Source organism: Jaculus jaculus, chromosome 6 (genome assembly GCF_020740685.1).
Source record: "Jaculus jaculus isolate mJacJac1 chromosome 6, mJacJac1.mat.Y.cur, whole genome shotgun sequence".
Lineage (NCBI taxonomy): Eukaryota > Metazoa > Chordata > Mammalia > Rodentia > Dipodidae > Jaculus > Jaculus jaculus.
Window position 1 is genome coordinate 27802546 of NC_059107.1, and position 23557 is coordinate 27826102.

Consider the following 23557-nt stretch of genomic DNA (forward strand, 5'->3'; position numbering starts at 1 on the left):
TGCATAAGGATATTCCTTATAATATGATATGCAAAGGCAAGAGACTGGAGATGACCTACCATGCATCAGTCCAGAGTAGCTACACAAATTACAGCTTGATAATAAAACAAATGAGCATGAGCGTTTCTTTTCTTTCCACGAGGTAGGGTTTTGCTGTAGCCCAGGCTGACCTGGAATTCACTATATAGTCTCAGGTTGGCCTATACCTCACAGCAATCCTACCTCTGCCTCCCTAAAATGCTAGGATTAAAGGCGTGTTCACCACACACAGTTATTTTCTTTTGTTTAATTTATTTCCCGGGGAGGCAGAGAGAGAAGGAGAGAACTAATATGGGTGCCTCTGCAAAAGAACTCCAGATGGCTGGAGAGATGGCTTGGTGGTTAAGGCACTTGCCTGCAAAGCCAAAGGATCCCGGTTCAATTCCCCCAAGACCCACACAAGCCCAATGTGCAAGGTACTACATATATTTGGAGTTCATTTGCAGCAGCTGGAGGCCATGGCATACCCACGCCTCTTTTTCATTCTCTCTCTCAAATAAATAAATATAAAAATAAGGCAGCCGTGTGTGGTGGCAAATGCCTTTAATCCCAGCACTGGGAGTCAGAGGCAGGAGAATCATTGAAGGTTCGAGGCCACCCTCGAATTCCAGGTTAGTCTGGGTTAGAGTGAGACTCTACCTCAAAAAAAAGAAAAAGGGCTGGAGAAATGGCTTAGTGGTTAAGGCATTTATTGGTCTGAACCTCAGTTCAATTCCCCAGGATCCACATACAACAGATGCACTAGGGGGCGCATGCACCTGGAGTTCATTTACAGTGGCTAGAGGCCATGGTACACCCATTCTCTCTTTGCCTCGTTCTCAAATAAAAATATAAAGTTTTTAAAATTTTTTTAAAGAAAAAAAATTATTATTTTAAAAAAAATATTTCTAAAAAAGAACTCTATATACATGCACTACCTTTTGCATCTGGCTTACATGGATACTGTGGAATTGAACTCAGGTCCTCAGGACTTGCAGGGAGGTGCCTTAACCACTGGGGCATCTCTCCAGTCCAGCATTAAGTTTTACAGCATAAATTTTTAGTTACCGCCTTTAAAAAAAAAAAAACAAAGACAGCCAAATGTAGTGGCACATGCGTTTAATCCCAGCACTCGGGAGGCAGAGGTAGGAGGATCACAGTGAGTCCAAAGCCACCCTGAGACTACATATTGAATTCCAAGTCAGCCTAAACTACAGCGAGACCCTACCTTGGGAAAAGGAGAGTCTAAAGTGATTAAAAAAGCTTGAAATTGCACATACAAAAACTTGCTTTAAAATCTTTATTTTTATAGTATTTCTTATTTGAGAGAGAGAGAGAGAGAGAATGAACAAACCAGGACTTCCAGCTACTACAAATGAACTCCAGGGTATGTACCACCTTGGAATAGAACCTGGGTCCTTTGGCTTTGCAAGGGATCTCTACAGCCCTAATATCTTTTTCTGTTTTGTTTTGTTTTCAAGGTAGGGTTGCACTCTAGTCCAGGTTGATCTGAAATAAATACTGGGATTAAAGCACGCCAGTGCAGTTTTTAAATCTTTTAAGGCATTTTGAGTTCATGGTCAGTGTGGATACATAAACAGAGACTCTGCTTTTACAATTAAAAACAAACCTCTTAAGAATATGACTAAAGAGCCGGGCGTGGTGGTGCACGCCTTTAATCTCAGCACTCGGGAGGCAGAGGTAGGAGGATCACCATGAGTTCGAGGCCACCTTGAGACTCCATAGTGAATTCCAGGTCAGCCTGGACTAGAGTGAGAACTTACCTCGAAAAACAACAACAACAAAAAAAAAGAATATGACTAAAGGCCACTGAAAAATCCTGCTGGAACTGAGCTGATAACCTCCTCCATGTAGACCAGCTGACAAAAAGCTAGAAGAAGCCATTCTACATGTAGTTCAATGGGAGAAAGAGATAACACCAGTGAAGATACTCAACAGTGGACACTGTAAGCCTTATAATTGGCCAGCCAGACCAAATGAGCCAACGGGTGCAACAGTGGCATGTCTGTCATGGTAGAAACCAACAGCCCTCCAATTGGACTGGAGGCCCGCTACATTGGGGAGGGGGACATCCCTGATACTGAAAACTTAAAACAGAGGTAGTCATGAGTCCTAGGGGTGTAAAATCTGCTGATGTCTGGATAAGTGTATATATACTATGCTTATCAAACTGCCCACTAAGCACTTCTCATAATATTTATACCCTTATATTAACGCTACTCTCACTTTGGGTAGAGAATCTTCTCTTTTCAGGTGGCCATGACCTTGGAACAACTCAGAAGATATCATGGTGCTGGAAAAAAGTGACCAGAGTGCTCAGCACTGCTACAACTCGATCACACCTTCCAAGGCTCAGGGTCTAATGCAGAAGAGGTGGCAGAAAGAATATAAGAGCCAAAGGAAGGGTAGGACTCCTTACAACGTGCTCCTCCAGACACAAAATGGCCTGCATATCCATGACCTCACCGTGCCTGACACTACCTACACAAGACCATCATAACAGGAGGAAAAGATCACAACATCAAAATAAAAGAGAAACTGATTGAAATGGGGAGGGAATATGATGGAGAATGGAATTTCAAAGGGGAAAGTGGGGGGGGAGGGAGGGTATTACCATGGGATACTTTTTATAATCATGGAAAATGTTAATAAAAAATGAGAAAAAAAAAGAATATGACTAGGCTGGAAGTGGTGGCACACATCTTTAATGCCAGCATTCAGGAGGCTGAAGTAGTAGGATCACCATGAGTTCAAGACCAGCCTGCAGCTACAGAGTTAGTTCCAGGACTAGAGTGAGAACCTACCCTGGGGGCAGGGGGGGAATGACATAGAAGAAAATTACATTCCCCAAAGTAATGATACAGAAGCTAAATACACACACACACACACACACACACACACACACACACACACACAAACTCCACTGAGTAACATGATTTGACAAAATGAAAATATATAGGAGCATGCTCCTGTTCTAGAACACTCTGTATGAAATAAGCTCCTATATGTGTTACGGCAGAGAAGCCTCAGACATGCCAGAAAATGAACACAAAAAGAATCATGGTAATAATAATGGAACATGATGAGTAAAAAAGGGTCAGGGCCTCCAGATCTTTAAGTCGAAAACACATTCAAAACTGAAGATGTAACTAGGGCGTGGTTGTTCCCAGCACTGGGTAGGCAGAGGTAAGAGGATCGCCATGAGTTTGAGGCCACTCTGAGACTACATAGTGAACTCAAGTTCAGCCTGGGCTAGAGTGAGACCCTACCTCAAAACACCAAAAAATAAATAAAATAAATAAAACTGAAGATGCTAACTGGTATAAACATAAATGGACTGAGCCAGGTATGAGGGGGTACAATCCCAGCACTGGTGAAGTTGAGCCAGGAATATTTCAAGTTGTAGAAAGAATGCCAGCATAGGGAACATAGTGAGACCTGGTCTCAAAGGCAAACAAACAACAACAACAAAAAAAAAATGCTGGGCGTGGTGGCACATGCCTTTAATCCCAGCATTTGGGAGGTGGAGGTAGGAGAATCATCATGAGTTCAAGGCTACCCAGAGACTACCTACATAGTGAATTCCAGGCTAGCCTGAGCTAGAGTGAGATCCCCTACATAGGGAAAAAAAAAAAAGTAAAATCTCATCTGAGATTCAAGACTTCCTCAATTCTGAGTCCTGTAAAATCAAAAGAAGTTAACGTACTTCCAACACATAATGGCAAAGGGTAAACATTTCCACTGCCATACCACCTAACAAGGAGAGATTGGACCAATGCAAAGTTAACCAATAGACAAACATCTGCAGTTCAAGGCCAACATCTATAACCAAAGATAAGTCTCTAGATTCCAATTCTACCCTCCAGCTGGCAGCCATTCCACAGTTCTGGTACATACAAACCATCTTCAGTTCTACACTACAAACCACAGTTCATCTTCATAGCTACAGACAATGGCCTTACTGAGTTTCCACACAGGACTTTCAACCCTGTTTCTCATTGTTGCATTTCAGCAGCAAGTGGAATAGGTTTATCTTCATGCAGTGACCTCACTAGGTCTCCACACAGGGATTTCAACCATTTTACACTGCCCAGGGGCTACTTCCAAAACAAGACCATGTTACAAATCCAATAACCCTTTCCAACATCTGTTATACTGCATAGTACCAGGTAGGGCTACAAAATTTGTTAATCCAGGGGGGAATAAATCTTTGTTTGTTTGTTTGTTTTTGGTTTTTCAAGGTAGGGTTTCACTCTAGCCCAGGCTGACCTGGAATTCGCTATGGAGTCTCAGGGTGACCTCAAACTCACGGTGATCCTTCTAACACTGCTTCCTGCATGGATGAATAAATTTTGACTTTGAAGCGCAGCATACTTCTTTACAATTGTTCAAATCACATCCTATCAAAAGAGTTGGCATTCCTAGGTTGGAGAAGGTGGCTTAGTGTTTAAGGCACTTGCCTGCAAAGCCAAAGAACCCTGGTTCGATTCCTCAGGACCCACGAAAGCCAGATGCACGAGGAGGCACATACATCTGGAATTCATTTGCAGTGGCTGAAGGTCCTGGCATTCCCATTCTTTCTCTCACTCTCTACCTCAAACAAATATATAAAATATATTTTTTAAAACTGGCATTCCAAGCCAGGAGTGGTGGCGCACGCCTTTAATCCCAGCACTCAGGAGGCAGAGGTAGGAGGATTGCGGTGAGTTCGAAGACACCCTGAGACTCCATAGTGAATTCCAGGTCAGCCTGGGCTAGAATGAGACCCTACCTAGAAAAAAAAAAAAAAAAATGGTATTTCCATTAGCTTGATCACTCTGTGGCTAACCCTCAGGACATCATTTCCATTCTTTCAATGCAAAACAGTTAGGCCACCCTTGATGGTGGTACTCTATTTAGCAATTGCAGCTTTAGTAACCCAAAACCTCCGTGCTAATAACCAAGCTGGCTTGAATTTTTCCTGTGATACAGAATCTCACCAGAATAGTCCATCAAGCTCTCCGTACAGCACTGCAAGGCTTCTCCAACCCAAAGTACCAAATCCTTCCACATTCCTCCTATGCACGAGTTACAAAAGACCAAAGCCCACATGGTCATATTCATCAATGACCCCACTCCTGTGACCAATTTTACCTTAACAGTTACCATTCAAAGCTAAGGCAAACACCTGACCAGAAGCCACTTATGGGAGGAAAATGTTTGTGATGGTTTGATTCAGGTGTCCACCCATAAATGTAGGTGTTCTAAATGCTAGGTTCCCAGCTGATACAGAATTGGGAATTAACGCCTCCTGGCGGGGGTATATTTGGGGGGTGGGCTTATGGGTGTTAGAGCCAGTTTCCCCTTGCCAGTGTTTGACACATCTCCTGTTCCTGTTGTCTACCTTATGTGGGCCAGGAGGTGATGTCCACCCTCTGCTCATGCCATCATTTTCTCCGGCCATTGTGGAGCTTCCCCTGGAGCCTGTAAGCCAAAATAAACCTGCTTTTCCCACAAGCTGCTCTTGGTTGGGTGATTTCTACCAGCAATGTGAACCTGACTGCAACAGGGTTTATTTCAGGCTTACAGAGGCCTGGGGAAACATCATCAATGGTGCAAGACTCTGGCTCACTTCCATAGATCGTAGCAGAGACAACAAGAACAGCCAGAGCTCAAACTGCTCTTTACACACCTAGTAGGGCTAGACTACAAGATCCGCCCCTGCAAGATACCTCTTTCCCAACAGGGTCTTGCCCACTGGAGACTCAAATTGCAAGCTTAATCTCAATCAGAAACACCAGAGGGCTGGAGCGATGGCTTAGCAGTTAAAGCAAAGCCTCATGACCCAAGTTCAACTCCTCAAAACCCACATCAGCCAGACACACATGGCGGCACATGCATCTGGACTTGGTTTGAGTGACTACAAGCCCGGGTGTGTTCATTCTCATTCTCTCTCTATAAGTTTAAAAAAAAAAACAAACCACTAAGTCTATGGGGGCATCCTTTGAAACGACCACAGGATGCTCGACCATGGTCCACAACTAGGATGACAGTAAATTCTGAAACTGCACGTGTGCCTAGACCAATGCAAATGTAAAAGGAATTAACTTTAAGTTAAAATTGAGCTAGTCATGGAGACACATTTCTAAATTGCCATACAAGCCAATAGGCTGATATACACTTGTAATTCCAGCACTACGAGAGATAAGGCAGAAAGACCACAGGTTCAAGACAGCCTGAGTTACAGAGTAGGGCTCATGAAGCTCTACCCCTCCCAGAGGGGAGGGAGAAATGTCTTCTTCAGTGGCATGGGCACTGGAAGGTACCTATGCTCCTGTGGACAACCTAAAACTCACTGAAATACAAAAGGGAGAGGGAACAGAGAAAAAAGGAGGCGAATGGAGGGAGGAAATGACAAATGAAGGGGGACTGGCTAAGTAGAGCTAAAGGAGATGGGCAGGAGTGGAAGGGGAGTAGAAGAATGTTATAGGGGGACGTTGGAGAGAGCGGTTAAAGATGCTTGCTTGCAAAGCCTCTTAGCCTGCATTCGAAAATATTATGGGGACTGAATATAAACAAAATATGTTATATTCATGTATAAAAATGTCATGACAAGCCAGGCATGGTGGTGCACACTTTTTTTTTCCCCTGAGGCAGAGTCTCACTCTAGCCCAGGCTGAACTGGAATTCATTATGTAGTCTCAGGGTGGCCTCGAACTCACAGCGATCCTACCTCTGCCTCCCGAGTGCTTAAAGGCATATGCCACCATGCCCAGCTGTTGGTGCATACTTTTAATCCCAACACTCATAAGGCAGAGGTAGGAGGATCACTGTGAGTTGGAGGCTAGCCTGGAGCTACACAGTGACATCCAGGTCAGCCTGGGCTAGAGTAAGATCCTACCTCAGGGGGAGAGGGGGAATGTCATGACAAAACCCACTATTATGTAAAATAATAGATGATAGCTGGGCATGGTAGCAAATGCCTTTAAACCCAGGTCTTGAGAGGCAGAAGCAGGAAGATCACCATGAATTCAAGGCCACCCTGAGACTACACAATGAATTCCAGGTCAGCCTTGACTAGAGTGAAACCTTACTTCGAAAAAAAATATATTTTCACATAAAAGAATAGCCGCATTTTTCTGGCAGCCGCCATAATGAAGAGCACAGACTGCAGACATTTCCGTCTTGGCAGAGGGCACTGTCAGACAGCGCTACTCTGAAAGCAACCTCAACCTCACTACTAGAAGTTCTCTTGGGAAAGGGCACCACAGGACTGGTGGAAACTGAGGCTCGACTTTTTTCCAGAGAAGAATAGAAACAGGTATTTAGCAATGGTTTCCTTTACCCTACAAATGATCTTAAAGCTTGCTGTTGTGGTTGCTTTGCAGACAGCGTCTCATAGCCCAGGCCAGCCCTGAACTCATAGCCAGCCTTCCAGGTGCACCCAACTGCAATGATTTCTTAAAGTCAGAAAGCTATACAGTTTTAGTCTCAAAATCTTTGCCATTGCATTTGTAAGGAGATAACATTCTAAGCTAGAACACAGAGGTAAAGGCACTCTCTCTGAAGCCATTCTGCCTGGAACCACATATTTATTACCTCAGTTTTACCAGTAACAACGGCTACTGTAAGATGATGAGAGTTCATACTCAAGGTGCCTAGGGTCATGCCTCATTCTCTCTCTCAAATAAAGAAACACCTTAAAAGTATATAAATGTAGAAATAAATAATCAATAAATCCAAGAGGAATGGAGAAGATACAGGTTGGAGTGTACTAGACCAAATGGTATTTCCCTACATAGAGTACACGTTGACATGCAATGCACTGCCTCCCTTAGAGTCTATTAATTATTTTTAAAAATATTTTTATTTATTATTTATTAGACAGAGAAAGAGAATAACAGAGACAAACAGACAGAATGGGTGCACCAGGGCCTCCAACCACTGCAAACAAACTCCAGAAGCGTGCACCCCTTGTGCATCTGGCTAACATGAGTCCTAGGGAAATCAAACCTGGGTACTTTTGGCTTTGTAGGCAAATGCCTTAATCGCCAAGCCATACCTCAATACCAATTAATTATTTTGTTAATATTTATTTATTTGAAAGAGCTATAGAGAAAGAGACACGTAGATAGACATAGAATGAGGGCACCAGAGCCTCTAGTCACCTCAAACAAACTTAGATGCTTGTGCCACCTTATGCATCTGGCATTACGTGGGTACTGAGGAATTGAACTTGGGTCCTTAGGCTTTGCAGGCAAGCACCTTAACCTCTGAGCCATCTCTCCAGCCCTGAAATTATTTTTTAAATACTTTATTTTATTTATTTGATAGAGAAAATGGGGGAACCAGGATCTCTTGCCACGGCAAATACCAGATGCATGTGCCACATTGTATTTTGTTTGCAAACAAGTATCTTTAAGTGCTGAGCCATCAACCCAGGCGCAATGAATTATTTTTATATCCTCTTGACTGATGAAAGAGCTGCCTATTTTTACTAAGCAAGCAGAGCATCAGAAGTTACTAAATACTAAAAGGAACAATGAGCTGACATGTCCTTTGGGTAAAAACCCACTACAGAAAGTCAAGTCAAATCCAGAAGGGCACAGTATGAATTTCAGTAATGCAGTAAGATGGGGACATAGATATTCAAACTTGAAAGCCAGGTGCTGTGGCACACGCCTTTAATCCCAGCCCTTGGAAGGCAGAGGTAGGGAGGATCACCGAGAGTTCGAGGCCACCCTGAGACTACATAGTGAATTCCAGGTAAGCCTGGGCTAGAGTGAGGCCCTAGCTGGGGGGGGGGCGGGGGGAATTAAACTGGAATCTTGGCTCTGCCACTTAGCTAGATGACTCTACACAAGCTGAACTTGCTGATTGCTTAATAAGATGAATTTCACTTTCTATAAAATGCGGGTGAAACACTAAGCAATTATCTAGGAACCCAGTGGCGTGCCTACCACTAGTCCTAGGCTCAGCACAGGCGGTCAACAAGCCGCTTCCATAGGGAGCAAATCATTCCAAAACCATCCCAAGTCCCAAGGAAAGAGACCACTACTTACATAGTGACTACAAAAAATGATGACCAAGAGCCGGGCGTGGTGGTGCATACCAAAAATCCCAGCACTTGGGAGGCAGAGGTAGGAGGATCACCATGAGTTCAAGGCCATCCTGAGACTATACTACATAGTGAATTCCAGGTCAGTCTGAGCTAAAATGAAACCCTACCTTGAAAAAAAAAAAAAAGTTAACCAGGAAGTCATTGTAAATCCTGTCAAGTAGCACCTCAAAAGGCCATTTGTGTTCTACCTTTTATAAACTGCCTCCCTAGCGCCCCTGTTTACTAGGTTCTCCTTTAAGACTGAATAAACATCATTGAAGCTAATAACCACACTTCCACTGAGACAAGCCTCCACTGAGCCATACCGAATAGGACAGGAAGCACAAATACCCAGTCCTTCAACTCCCCAATAATGTAAAAAGGAAATGACAAGGTTTGGGAGGGGTTGGTTGGTGGGGTTTCTTGTCTTTGGGAGGATTTCTTTTTGGTTTTTCTTTTTAAAAACAAAGTTTTGCTGGGTGTGGTGGCACATGCCTGTAATCCCAGCACTCAGGAGGCAGAGGTAGGAGGATAACTGGGAGTTCGAGGCCACCCTGAGACTCCATAGTGAATTCCAGGTCAGCTGGGCTAGAGTGAGACTCTACCTCAAAAAATAAAAAATAAAATAAAATAAAAAAGTCTTGCTCTGCAGCCCAGGCTGTGTCAAGCTCATAGAAATCCTCCTGCCTCAGCCTCCCAAGTGTTGGGGTTACAGGCATAAGCCACCTCACCTGGCTTTGAAAAGAATTTTTTTAAAGCTTCTTTCAGCAAGGCGAGTTCCACAAAACAAAACAATACAGGGCAATGGCTTACCTGGAAAACATTTTGCACTTCAGATCACCAATCCCGAATGAATGGGGACATTCCCTTTCAGACTAGTCTGAGAAAAGACAGCAGTCAAGCATCTTCCAAGATCCTTTCCGTTTACTGTATCCAGCTTTCTTCAACAAAATCCCAAACATGCACTTCGGTAACTGTTGGAAGACAGAAAGCAATCCATACACCCACCATGGCACCAGCAGCAGAGGGCAGCCACCAAGAAATGGAAGGAAGGGTCAACGAACAGTGGCTCTGAGGCACAGAAGTGACAACCCCAAGGCAACTACTTGGTATAAAAGGTCTATGGCAGGATTCCTCACTTCTGCATTGAGAGAAGGATTCAAACTTCTATGTGACAATTAATGACACATACCAAATATTGATATTACTCATATCATACAATTTCCAGAAGAGAACAGCTTAAAAATTCCCCCTTACCATCCACATGAATTGTTCCTGACCATTCTTGTAGCTACAAAAAATGTCCTTACTTTTCTGAAGGTTCAAATATCTCTCAATAAAGCTATTTACTTAAGTGTGTAACAAAGAAATCTTTCTGTTTACTACACAGAAGACATCTCATGTTACCTAAAGCTCTGAAGCTCACATGCAATACAGAGCATCTTAACCACACAACACATAAGCAAACTTCTGGTTCAATAAAGGCCTACGCCGCACTGCCGCACAATGGCCAGTAAGCAGGTAAAACTAACAAGACAATAGGAACACTGACAAATAATTAACAAGGTGGCAAATACCTAGTAGGTGGTAAAACCCATACCCTTCTCACAGAACACAGCTGTCTCCCATGTCCAACGGCCAGAAACCCATTATTGGGACAGAAGAAAAGAAAGTAGGCTTTACTCTCAAAGGTCTTACGTTAATGAACATGGGAATGGAGAACTAAAAAACAAAGGTAAAATTCAGTCCTGAATAGATCCAGCCATGGTGTAAGAGCAAGCTTCTCAGATCATTCCACTTGATACGCATGTCATTACCAAAGATCCAGGCAACTCCAATGGTTCAAACAGAGTACATTAAATAGTGCTTAAGCAGTCTGTGTATCAGCGTAAACTGTTAGTGACAAAGAATCTGTAATCCTCTTGAAACCAAGTAACTTTTAATTCTAAGATGTATTAACAGTCCACATGCAATGACTAAAGATGTTCTGATTATTCACATTCTGAGCACAACTGAAATGAGTATATTACCAATTTATGACCAACATCACCACCTCACCATAATAATGAGAAGGACATATTAGTACTCACAACTTAAAAGAAAGCACTTAAGTAAAACACTAAACAAAAAGTGAGTGCTTGGGGGATGGAGAGATGGCTCAGTGGTGTTAAAGTTGCTTGCTTGCAAAAGCCTGATGGCCTGGGTTCAATTCCCTAGTAACCATGTAACGACAGTGCACAAAGTGGTGCACGCATCTGTAGTTCTGCAGTGGCAAGAGACCCTGGCATGCCCATACTCATTCATTCCCCCCCCTCTTTCTCAAATAAATAAAAGTATTTTTTAAGTGAATGCTCAAGGTTTTCACACTAATTGATATTAGTCTTGAGTAAAGAATAAACTGGGGGGTTGGAGGGATGGCTTAGCAATTAAGGCGTTTGCCTACAAAGCCAAAAGACCCAGGTTCAATTCCCCAGGACCGACATTAGCCAGATGCTCAAGGGGGCACACGTGTCTGGAGTTTGCAGTAGCTGGAGGCTCTGGAGCACCCATTCATTATCTCTCTCCTCCCCTCTTTCTCTGTCAAATAAATAAATAAATAAAAAGAAAAAAGGTAGAGATCAGTAGGAAGTCTTTACATCTTTAAAAATAAATAAATGAATAAATAAATAAGCTGAGGCTGGGTCTAATTCCAGCACTTTGGGAGGCAAGAGGATCACCATGAGTTCAAAGCTACCCTGAGACTACAGAGTAAATTCCAGGTCAGCCTGGGCTACAGCAAGACCCTACCTCAAAAAACCATAAAATAAATAAATAAAAAGTCGGTGGCACACACTTTTAATCCCAGCACTTGGGAGGCAGATGTAGGAGGATGGCCATGAGTTCAAGGCCATTATGACTAGAGTGAATTCCAAGTCAGCCTGAGCTAGAGTGAGACCCCACCTCAAAAAACCAAAGTAAATAAATAAATAAATCGGGGGGCTGGAAAGATGGCTCAGCAGTTAAGGCACTTGTCTGCAAAGTCGAATGACACAACTTCAATTCTCCAGTACCCACATAAAGCCAGATACACAAAATACTACATGCATCTAAAGTCTGTCTGCAGTGACTAGAGGGCCTGGGAAACCCATTCTCTCTGTCTTTCTCTCTGCTTGCAAATAAATATTTTTTTAAAAAAAATTTTTTTTGGTTTTTCAAGGTAGGGTCTTGCTCTAGCTCAGGCTGACCTGGAATTAGTCTCAGGCTAGCCTTGAACTACCTCAGCCTCCCAAGTGCTGGGATTAAAGGTGTGAGCCACCATGCATAGCCATAAAAAATATTTAATAAAAAAAAAAGACTGGGTGTGGTGTACGCCTTTAATGCCAGCACTCGGGAGGCTGAAGTATGAGGATCACCATGAGTTCAAGGCCACCCTGAGACTACATGGTGAATTCTACCTCAGCCTGAGTTAGAGTGACACCCTACCTCCAAAAACCAAAAAATAAAAATAAAAAAAGAATAGGAAAGTGTGGGGGCGGGGAGGGAGGGAATTACCATGGGATATATTTTATAATCATGGAAAATGTTAATAAAAATTAAAAAAAAAAAAAGAATAGGGCTGGAGAGATGGATTAGTGGTTAAGGCACTTGGCTGCAAAGCCAAAGGACCCAGGTTCGATTTCCCAGGCCCCACATAAACCAGATGCACAAGGGGACACGTGTCTGGAGTTGGTTTGCAGCAGCTGGGGGACCTAGCAAACCCACTCTCTCCTCTCTCTACCTGCCTATTTCTCTCTCTCTCTGAAATAAATTAAAAAATAAATAAAATAATAAGCTGGGCCACGTGCAGTGGCACACACCTTTAATCCTAGCACTCAGGAGTCAGAGACAGGAAGATCGCTGTGAGTTCAAGGCCAGCCTGATACAACACAGTGAGTTCCAGGTTAATCCTGGGCTACTGTGAGACCCTACCTCAAGGGGGGGGGGGCAAACTAGGGCATGACCTGGGCTTGATTACCCACCATCCACATAAAGCCAGATGCACACGGTGGGGCATGCATATGGAGTTAATTTGCAGCAGCTGGAGGCCCTGGCATGCCCATTCTCTGTCTTGTCTCTCTCTCTCTCTGCTTGCAAATAATTTTTGTTTTGTTTTGTTTATCAAAGTAGGGTCTTGCACTAGCCCAAGCTGACCTGGAATTTACTATATAGTCTCAGAGAGGCCTTGAATTCACAGTGACCCCCCCCAAACTCTGCCTCCTAAGTACTGAGATTAAAGGCATGCACCACCATGCCTGGCTAAATAATGTTTTTAAGGAAAAAAAAAAAAAAGTAAAATGTAGGCCTAGGGATATAGCTCAACTGGTAGTCTGCTGGCCTAGCTTGCAAAAACTCCCTGGGCCAGGCGTGAATTCCAGGTCAGTCTGGGCTAGTGTGAAATCCTAACTCGAAGAAGAAAAAAAAAGCCCTGTGTCCAATCCCTAGCATCACATATGCCAGGCATGATGGCACAGACATTCAAAGTCATCCTCCAATACATAGTGAACTCTAGCCTGAGATAAATGAGACCTGTCACACAAAAAAATTAAAGGGCAGGAGGACTAAAACTGGAAACCCAATTTTGACAAAAAAATGAGCTATGCCAAGTGGCTAACTTCTAAAATAGTACATTATGGCTTTTCCAAGTATGACTTATTTTAGCCAAAAGACAGGAGAGCTGATAGCTAACCACAACCATTTCACCAACTCATTTCCGTGGCCTTTCCCTGTACTAGCCTGTCTTCAATGCCTCACAGGTGGCAAGACTAGGAGACTGCAGGCTAGTGGCAGGACAGAGTTCTTCCTATCTTCTCTTTTTCTTTGTCTCTCCGCAGTGGGCACCTCAGACAACTGAAGTATAGCTGATTCTTCTTCATTATTATTATTATTATTACACTCATCTCTTTATCTTCATTTCCCTCATTTTTAATGTTAATGTCCCAATGTTTCTACACTACCTTCCATCCTAAAGCCTTCATGTTGACTAACATGAGGGAGTTTCCTGAAAGTGCTTCCAGCTGAATCACAAAACTATAAAAGTTAACTGTTGTTAAAACAATTAAGGCCATGGTTAGAGACACTACTGGACTGTCAGGTCTTCCTAGTCTGTCTCTCATTTACCTACAAAGACATTCTTCCTGTAAAGCAGTTGTGATCAAGCAGAAACTAATCGAGCTCGTTCTTGACCAACAGGTTTTCCCCCCACTGTCAAGTAATTCAACTCACAATAGTATAACCCAGAAGGAAACTGCTTATTCTATTAGGTCAGTATCACCAGCTTTGCTAAAAATAAGAAAATCATAATTTCCCAGAATAACCTACGCCGATCAAACATTAAGTCACAATGTTCAGTGATCACTGAGCACTGATTAAGCGCTTTCTTTCTACTGGAAATACTGAAAACAGGAGTTGAGGGAGGGGAGGTCTCTATGTAGTTATAGCAAAGGTTTAATCACACCAACTGGCAGTTCTTACCAAATATCATACTACCATACCGCTTTGATTTTCTATGTCAGTGCTAATACTGTAAGATTTCATTATTTTCCCCAAAAGTAGCTCATGAAATGTATGGGCTAAAAGCAACTCAGTATTAAGCCCATGTAATACTTCTCAAATATATAAATATATGCACAGCTCATGAAAAATAAATATGCTGGGCATGCTGGCATACACCTTTAATCCCAGCACTCAGTAGGCTTGGGGTAGGGTAGGCTGTGAGTTCGAGGCCACCCTGAGACTACATAGTGAATTCCAGGTCACTCTGGGCTAGAGCAAGACCCTACCTCAATAAGACAAAAAGTAAATAAAACCTGCCAGGCATGGTGGTGCACACCTTTTCCCCAGCACTCAGGAGGCAGAGGTAGGAGGATCACTGGCACTGTGACTAAGAGCCCAGCCAAAGACTACAGAGTGAGTTCCAGGTCAGTCTGGGCTATAGTGAGTCCCTACCTGGGAGAGGTCAGTAGATCTTAAAAGGTTTCACATCATGAAAAAACAAAAACCTACCATCAATTTAAATCAAAACCATCTACTGAGCACTGTGTACTAAACACACACAAAGCAGTGAAGGCCGTTGGATACAGCTTCGGCCAAGGAGCAGAGACCCCACAAGTGCGTACACCTGTCAGTAAGGTATTAGTAGCACAAGTGCAACTTTCAAAAGAGAAGAGTTAAGATCTAATAATGGATGAAGAAAAAAAAAAGTCAACTGGGCATGGTGGCGCACACCTTTAATCCTAGCACTGGGGAGGCAGAGGTAGGAGTATTGCTGTGAGTGTGAGGCCACAAGTGAATTCCAGGTCAGCCTGGGCTACAGTTAAGAGACTACCTTAAAAAAATAAACAAAATGAAACAAAAAAAAAGTCCCAGAAAAACCACACCTCACCACCTAATGACACCTACTAAAAAGAGCACTGAAGCCCCCAGCATGGTGGCGCACCACGCCTTTAATCCCAGCCCTCAGGAAGCATAGGTAGAAGGAGCTCCATGAGTTCAAGGTCAACCCGGAAGTCCAGGTCAGCCTGGGCTAGAGTGAGACCCTACCTCAAAAAGCAAAAAAAAAGCACTGAGTATCTGAAGGAGCTGAGTCCTTGTCTCTTCCCATGAAGATTTTACCACTTAATGGACTAGTGAGCCCAGTGCGGTGGTGGTGACACACGCCTTTAGTCGCGGCACCCGGGAGGCAGAGGAGGATCACAGTGAGTTCAAGGCCACCCTGAGAATACAGAGTGAATTCCAGGTAAGCCTGGGCTAAAATGAGACCTTAACAAAAACAAACTGCTCACTAGTGGAACCACTGCTTGTAAATACTTCAAGATAAATACAAAGTGTCAGAATCCATTTCATTTAATGATCGCCATACTGTATGAATAAGTAGAGCCACAGATCCAAAACAAGATGGTATCTGCCACTAAAGTATAAGCTGTCATCAGGAGGCAGTATCCATCATATCTTGTGGGCTGCCAGGCCTTGATTAGCACAAGCAGAAGATAAGATTGCCAAGATGTGATCTGAGGCAATCTGGCCAGAGATTTAAGTATAAAGTCTTTTTAGAAACAAGAGTAGCTTTCAATAAATGGGCTTAGGGATGTTGGGACAGTGTGGAAGACCATGATGCTCCACACTTTGACTGGAGTACAGAGTAAAGGATGAGGAAAAGCCAGAGGGAGCCTGAGGATTTAAAGGTGATGAAAGTGATGAGGATCCTTCTGCTGGGATCTCAGAGAGCTCACAGAGCAAATCTGGTTCTAGAATTCCTTGGGCCAAATGCCATTACTCAGGGATATATGAGCTATTCTTTGAGTCTATGTGATGGCCTAGTGATATTCCTGGACTGTCTGTTTCAAGACTGACTACAGCAGTCCAGGCCAAGATAAGCTGTACAGGAACATGGGCATCCTTCTCAACCTGAAAGGACACTTTATCTTTTTTTTACAAAAATCACAGGAAAGGCGTACATATTTAAGCAAAAGCCTCTTTGAGCAGGTCAAGGCTATAAATATACACATGGTTTTCTCATTTGGACCTGTGGAAACCTGCATCTGCTTCACCACAGGTGTGAAGTCAGTATACTGCCACAAGCATGAGAGGCCTGAGACAGGAACAAAGACCCCACCTCTGACCCACAAGCCACTGGCCCCACTCCGTCAATGGCAGAAGGAGGGGACTCAACCAAAAGGAAAAAGTAATAATTTCTCTTATCAGCTTCTTTCATCTCCTTGGTTTTGTAGCCTGCCTATTTAGACTGAATAGCTCAAAAAATAGCATTTTTCATACCTTCTTAGTAAAGACCACAGTATATTTTAATCTGTGCTGCTTTATCCAAGTAATGTAGCCACTTAAAAGATAAAGTCAGCTGGGCGTGGTGTCGCACACCTTTAATCCCAGCACTCCAGAGGCGGAGGTGGAGGTAGGAGGATCGCCGTGAGTTCGAGGCCACCCTGAGAATGCAGAGTGAATTCCAGGTCAGCCTGAGCTAGAGTGAGACCCTACCTTGAAAAACCAAAAAAAAAAAGATAAAGACAGGCGCGGGGTGTGGTGGCACACTTGGGAGGCAGGGGTAGGAGGACTGCGGTGAGTTTGAGACCACCTGAGACTATATAGCGAAATCCAGATCAACTAGAGGTGGGCTAGAGTGAGACCCCACCTCAAAACAAAAAAAAAAAAAAAGATAGTCACAAAGGAAATTACTCACTAAGGTCACTTACCAGAGAGAAATATGTCAATACCAAGTAAGATTATAAGCCGTCCATTAACTGCGCAAAGGGAAGAGTTTTGCTCACACCCATATATGAGACAGGATTAACATCACTAAACTTTTCATTACCTTCTACTGTCATTTCATCAAAAGAATCATCTTTCTCTCTCAGTGCTTTCTGATGAGTGAACATCATCAACTCATTCAGAACTCAACAGTCAATCAATGGGATACACAATGCAGTATGCCGTCTTTCCAGTGAAATCCAACAGCTAGATATAACCTAATGAACTGTGTATGCAGTTTCCAAGATGACTTGCTACTCTTTTCATTTATAAGAAAACTTTACCAAAGTCATGACTTTGAAAAATAAGTCCATCAAGCAAGCCCAGTACCTGTGAAAGCAACTGTAAATTTACCTGTCCCTCACTCAAGAGCTTATAGTTTTTGTAGTATGCACATCCATACTTGCAAGACAGGAGGACCACAGTTCAAAGCCAGCCCAAGGTGGAAGGAAGGGGAGGGAGGAAACTAGAACCTTATCAGATATACAAAAGGCCCGACTTGTGGCCCACACCTTTAATCCCAGCGTTCAGGAAGTAGAAGGATGGCCTAGAGTTCCAGGTCAGCCAGGGCTACATGGAAACCCTACCTCAAAAATAAAATAGCCAGGGCATGGTGGCACAAGCCTTTAGTCCCAGCACTTGAGAGGCAGAAGAGGATCACTGGGAGTTCAAGGACACCTTGGGACTACATGGTGAAATCTAGGTCAGCCTGGGCTAGAGCGAGCCCCTACCTCAGAAGAACAACAAAAAAGAAATGGAGACAGGGAATGTGAAGGCAATCTGGTTGCAACATCTGTCACCCCACTGATCTGGCTGGCTAGACGAGTGTTCCCTTCCTCCCTCCCCAGTCCATCAAAGAAAACAACCTTCCATTAATAGAGGACAGATCTTGGCTGCACTCCCCTGCTAGAAACTCCAAACAAGCTCTCAAGAAATGGAGATACGGGCTTGAGAGATGGCTTAGCAGTTAAGGAGTTTGCTTGAGAAGCCTAAAGTCTGAGGTTCAATTCCCCAGCAGCTACAGAAGCCAGATAAACAAGGTGGCACATGCTTCTGGAGTTCCTTTGCAGTGGCTTATGGCCCTGGTGTGCCCATTTTCTCCCCCCCCCAATAAATAAATAAGATAAATGGGGGCAGGGTGTGGTAGCACACGCCTTTAATCCTACCACTTGGGAAGCAGAGGTAGGAGGATTGCCTTGAATTCTGGACTACATAGTGAACTCCAGGTCAGCCTGGGCTAGAGTGAAACCCTACCACAAAAAAAGTAAAATAAAATAAAATAAATGAAGATAGGATAAGGCTGGAGAGATGGCTGAACAGATGTTTGCAAATCCTGCCAGCTTGGGTTTGATTCTCCAGCACCTGCCACATAAAGCTAGATGCACAGAGTGTCTGGAGTTAGTTTGCAGGAGCAAGAAACCTTGGACTGCACATTCTCTCCTTCTCCTTGCAAATAAATAAATACAAGAAATGGAGATAAACTGGGTGTGGTGGAACACACCTTTAATCCCAGACAAAGGGAGAATGGCTTTGAGTCTGAGGGCAGCCAAAACCCTACCTGAGAAGGAGGGAATAAATACAATCAAGAAGCATGTCTCCTCATTCCCTCTTCCACTGTGTGCTCCGTCCAGTGAGTACAGCTGACACAGGCAGCACAGGCAGCCGTACTGGCATACTGAAGATGACACATCAAAATCGGAACCAGAAGCCGGGCGTGGCGGCGCACGCCTTTAATCCCAGCACTCGGGAGGCAGAGGTAGGAGGGTCGCTGTGAGTTCGAGGCCACCCTGAGATTACAGAGTGAATTCCAGGTCAGCTTGGACTAGTGTGAGACCCTACCTCAAAAAATATATATATATAATAATAATAATAATATGCCAGTTTAGGGCTGGAGAGATGGCTTAGCGGTTGAGGCCTGTGAAGCGTGAGGACCCAGGTTCCTCAGTGGCCATGTTTGCAGTGGCTAGAGGCCCTGGTGCACCCATTCCTCCTCTCCCTCCCACTTTCCCTCTCTCTCGTGTTTTTAAAAATATTTCAGCACTTGGGAGGCAGAGGTAGGAGGATTTCCATGAGTTCAAGACCACCCTGAGACTACATAGTGAATTCCAGGTCAGCCTGGACTAGAGTGAGACCCTACCTTGGAAAACCAAAAAAAAAAAAAAAAAATTGGCCTACTCCTAGAAACTAAATGCAGTGGTGAGTACAAAATGTCACATGCAACTGAATTTTAAGGCATTATCATTTCTGAGTTTGATCCTGGACTAGTCCACCAATGGCTCAGAGCCCGTGCTACCTGCTACATTAAAATAAAAGCCTGCACGTTCAGGAAGCAGGGTTGTCTGTACGAATTCATTATTTCTTTCAAGTAATATCTAAACACTTAAATAAAATCCTATTTAGGCATGGAGATGGCTCAGTGGTTAAAAACACTTGGTTTATGTTTTTTTGGTTTTTTTGTTTTGTTTTGTTTTTCGAGGTAGGGTCTCACTCTGGTCCAGGCTGACCTGGAATTAACTCTGTCATCTCAGGGTGACCTTGAACTCATGGCAATCCTCCTACCTCTGCCTCCCGAGTGCTGGGATTAAAGGCGTGCGCCACCACGCCCGGCAAAAACACTTGGTTTATGAAACCTGACAACCCAGGTTTGAGTCTCCCAGTACCCACGGCTGCATGCATCTGGAGTTCATTTGTCCTGGCATACCCATTCTCACTCTCTCTCTGGCTCTCTGCTTGCAAGTAAAAATAAATATAAACCTAGTTTAAAACTGGATCATACTTACTACTTTTGTTGAATTTTAAACGTTGTACATTAAATCCCAAATTACAATGTCCTTACATGTGTGATCAGTAACAAGTACTATCACACAAAATCAAAGTTATGGTGAGGTAGGGGAGATGCTGTGGATTGAACCCAGAACTCTTAACTGGGGTTACTCCCTAGCCCTAAAATCAATTTTTTTTTTTTAAGGTAGGGTCTTGCTCTAGCTCAGGCTGACCTGGAATTCACTATGTAGTCTCAGGGTGGTCTTGAACTCAATTCCCTTAGCCCTACTTCAGAGTGCTGAGATTAAAGGAGTAAACCACCACACCCAGCTAAAATTATAAACATAAAAAGTCAGTAAATATGGGCCAAAGATTCTTTTTCAAACATACATTCAAAGGCAGATGAAGACATTTTAGTTGGTTTTTGTTTGGTTTTGTTTCTTGCTAAATGAATGAAGATGAAAGGAATGCAGAACAGCCTATTTCATAGTGGTATGGCATTTAATCTTCTCAATTAGAGGTATTACTCACATTGTAAGTACATGCTGAAAAGGAATTATTACTCAACAAATGAATAAAAACCCACAAGTGACAATGTTCCTTTGAAAACAACCATGTACACATGTGTACACGTGCATACATACACACCTGTGCGTACACACACACACACACACACACACACACACAGCAGCAACTACCAGAAAGCACGCTCCCCTATACTTTTCAAGAATGCTGGGCAAGTTCAAGTCTGCAAATGACAACAAAATCAGACTACCTCTGTATTTGGGCTTCTGTATTTGCAATCTTTTTTTTTTTTTTTTTTAAGGTTAAGACAGTGCACCTGGGGATGGTGGCGCAGGGCTTTAATCCCAGCAGAGGTAGAAGGATCCCTGTGAGTTGGAGGCCATCCTGAGACTACCTAGTAAATTCCAGGTCAGCCTAGGCTAGAGTGAGACCCTATTTTGAAAAACCAAAAAAAAAGAAAGAAAAAGAAAAGGACAGGGTGGTAGGGGCTTCCCTTGTCTCAGCCCAGTGGGAAGCTTACCAGGAGTCAGCCAAGAAAGCATTCTTAGTGTATGTATTTCCAGCCGGGCATGGTGTTGCATGCCTTTAATCCCAGCACTTGGGAGTCAGAGGTAGGATCACTGAGAGTTCAAGGCCACCCTGAGACTACACAGTGAATTCTAGGTAAACCTGGGCTAGAGTGAGACCCTACCTTGAAAAGCCTATATACATATTTTTTCCACTCTCCAGACAACATCATCCACAGGAACCATGCAGCTATCCAACAGACTTTCAGTGTCACCATTTATTATTTATAGCATTAAATGGGGGAAGTGACTCTGATGTCACCAACCCTACCAGTGGGATCACTGACTCCATGAACACTCTCACACTGGAGAAAATGTGTCAAGGCAAACATTTTGCTAGATTAGGTAGATTCTCCCACCTCTTTCCTCTCACCCCTGGGGTATCAGCAGAGATACAAAGAAACTGTCAAGGTTTCCACAGGATGAAACCCCCTCATTCGCACACACTTCCTCCTCAACTCTCCAGAGCCCAGTTTGATTTCCCTCATGCTCAAATTGGCAGGTGATACCAGCCATATTTATTTCTTCTACCAAATGATTTCCTTCACCAATTAGCCAATTCTTCGCTTCTACTAGCGCGCCTCTCCCTCTCCCCCCTCCTCTCCTTCTCTTTCTCTCCCTCCCCCTCCCTCCCCCTCCCTCTCCCCCCTCCCTCTCTCCCCCTCCCTCTCCCCCTCTCTCTCCCTCTCTCTCTCTCTCCCTCTCTCTCTCTCTCTCTCTCTCTCTCTCTCTCTCTCTCATGGTCCTGTTTCCAATATCCCCTTGTGGAGTCAAGCCCTAGGGCGGAAAGGTTTAGAGGTGTCCATGGACCAGGGGGAAACTAGACGAGTCTGGCTGCCAACTTGGTCGCTAACAGAAAAGTGACTGCTTCCCTAAGGGCCCAAGGATTTCCCCGGTTAACTCATTTTATTTTATCATGTTATTTTATTTTTCTTTTGAGACGAACGAGAGGCTGTGATGAGAACGCCCCCCCCTTCTCCCTCCACCCTCCCTTCCCATACCGTAAAGTTACAGTTTCCCTTTCTTGGGGGATGGAATCCAGAGTACCTGGAGCCTCGCTAGACAAACATCCCCCACCGCAGGGTAGAAAACCCTTTGTCCAAGAAGCCTGACACCACAGGGGCCCGGAAGAGAGGCCCCTTATCCGTCACAGCCTCCAACCCGAGAGCTCCCCCCACAGCCCAGCCCCGTGGGGCCTATCTCGGGCATCCACACACGGCCGTGGCTTGGGGGAGAAGTGCTGGCGATCCTCCCCCCCGACCCCCGCTTCCCGGGACCCGGAGGCCAAAGCGGCCCGGAGCGATCACCATCCTCCCCTCCCACCACCATCGATGTCACTCGGCCTGAGCGGGGCTTGGAAGTGGGGGTTGCGGGCCTGGGCCGGGGAAAGGCAAGCAGATTTAAAAATTAAAAATAAAATCTCCTAGGAAGAGAATTGAGATGCTAGAGCGACTGCGGGCTAAGGCTCGATCCTGCACGAGCGAGGGTCGTCCCGGGAAGGTGGGCCGCCCCCAGGGGCATGGAAGGGGCCGGGCCTGAACCGGCCTGAGGTCTCCGAGGCATCTGCAAGGACCGCGCCCGGCCCAAGGCCAAGGAAGGCTGGGGAGGGGGGGTGGAGGGAAGAGGAGGGCCCGAGGCCGAGGCCGAGGCCCAGGCGGCGGGGAAGGGCGAGGGCCGGGCCTCGCGCCGGACGTGGAGGTGGGCAGGCCCTCTCTCTCTCTCTCCCTCCCCGGGCCGCACGCACGGCCGGCGACAGAACCGAGACGGTCCGACGGGCCGCACTCACCATGAGCTCGATGGTCTTGTCCTCAATCACCGAGTCGGGCTCCATGGCGGCCCCGCCTCGCTCTCCCCGCGCAGCAGCGAACGGCCCGGGCGGAGGAGGCGACGGCGAGGGCGGCACAAGCGGAGGCGGCTATCGCACCCACTCTAGCTGCCAGCCCGCCCGGGCCGCCGGCAGCTCCTCCCTCCCCCTCGGCTGAACGCAGTGCGCAGAGCCAGGACTACAAGTCCCAGCAGGCGCCGCGGGCTCAGCGGTGCATTGTGGGAACAAGAAGCCTCCCCAGCTTGAGGACTTTCGCCCCTCCCGCGGGCCCGACGCTGGGCTCTAGGCCACAGGGTAGCGTGAGCCCGGAAGTGAGGGTCGTGCAGACATGGAGAATTACGGCGTGGCTCACGGTAGGGTCTGGGGAGCGCAACGACTACTTGTCCCAGAAATCCCTGAGCACGAGGTGTCCTTCCGGCTGGTCTTTTCCTGACTTCCTGGCAACCCCCGGGGCTGCTTAGACCCGGACGGAAACTCCGAAGC

The 23557-nt window shown here is 45.0% G+C and overlaps 1 protein-coding gene across 6 annotated transcripts in view; it reads right to left on the minus strand.

The window, feature by feature from the left end:
- Positions 1-23213, minus strand: part of Fbxw11 (F-box and WD repeat domain containing 11) — a 139687-nt gene extending 116474 nt beyond the window's left edge. For 2 of the 6 annotated variants that reach the window (XM_004665002.3, XM_004665001.3), the window contains exon 1: positions 23036-23213. In XM_004665002.3, the coding sequence (XP_004665059.1) occupies positions 23036-23080 (45 nt within the window). In that variant the 5' untranslated portion in view covers positions 23081-23213. Of the gene's footprint in view, positions 1-9931; positions 10093-23035 lie in introns of all 6 variants that reach the window. The other 4 variants (XM_045152415.1, XM_045152416.1, XM_004665003.3 and 1 more) reach the window with 4 other exon arrangements.
- Between the last annotated feature and the right edge of the window lie 344 nt (positions 23214-23557).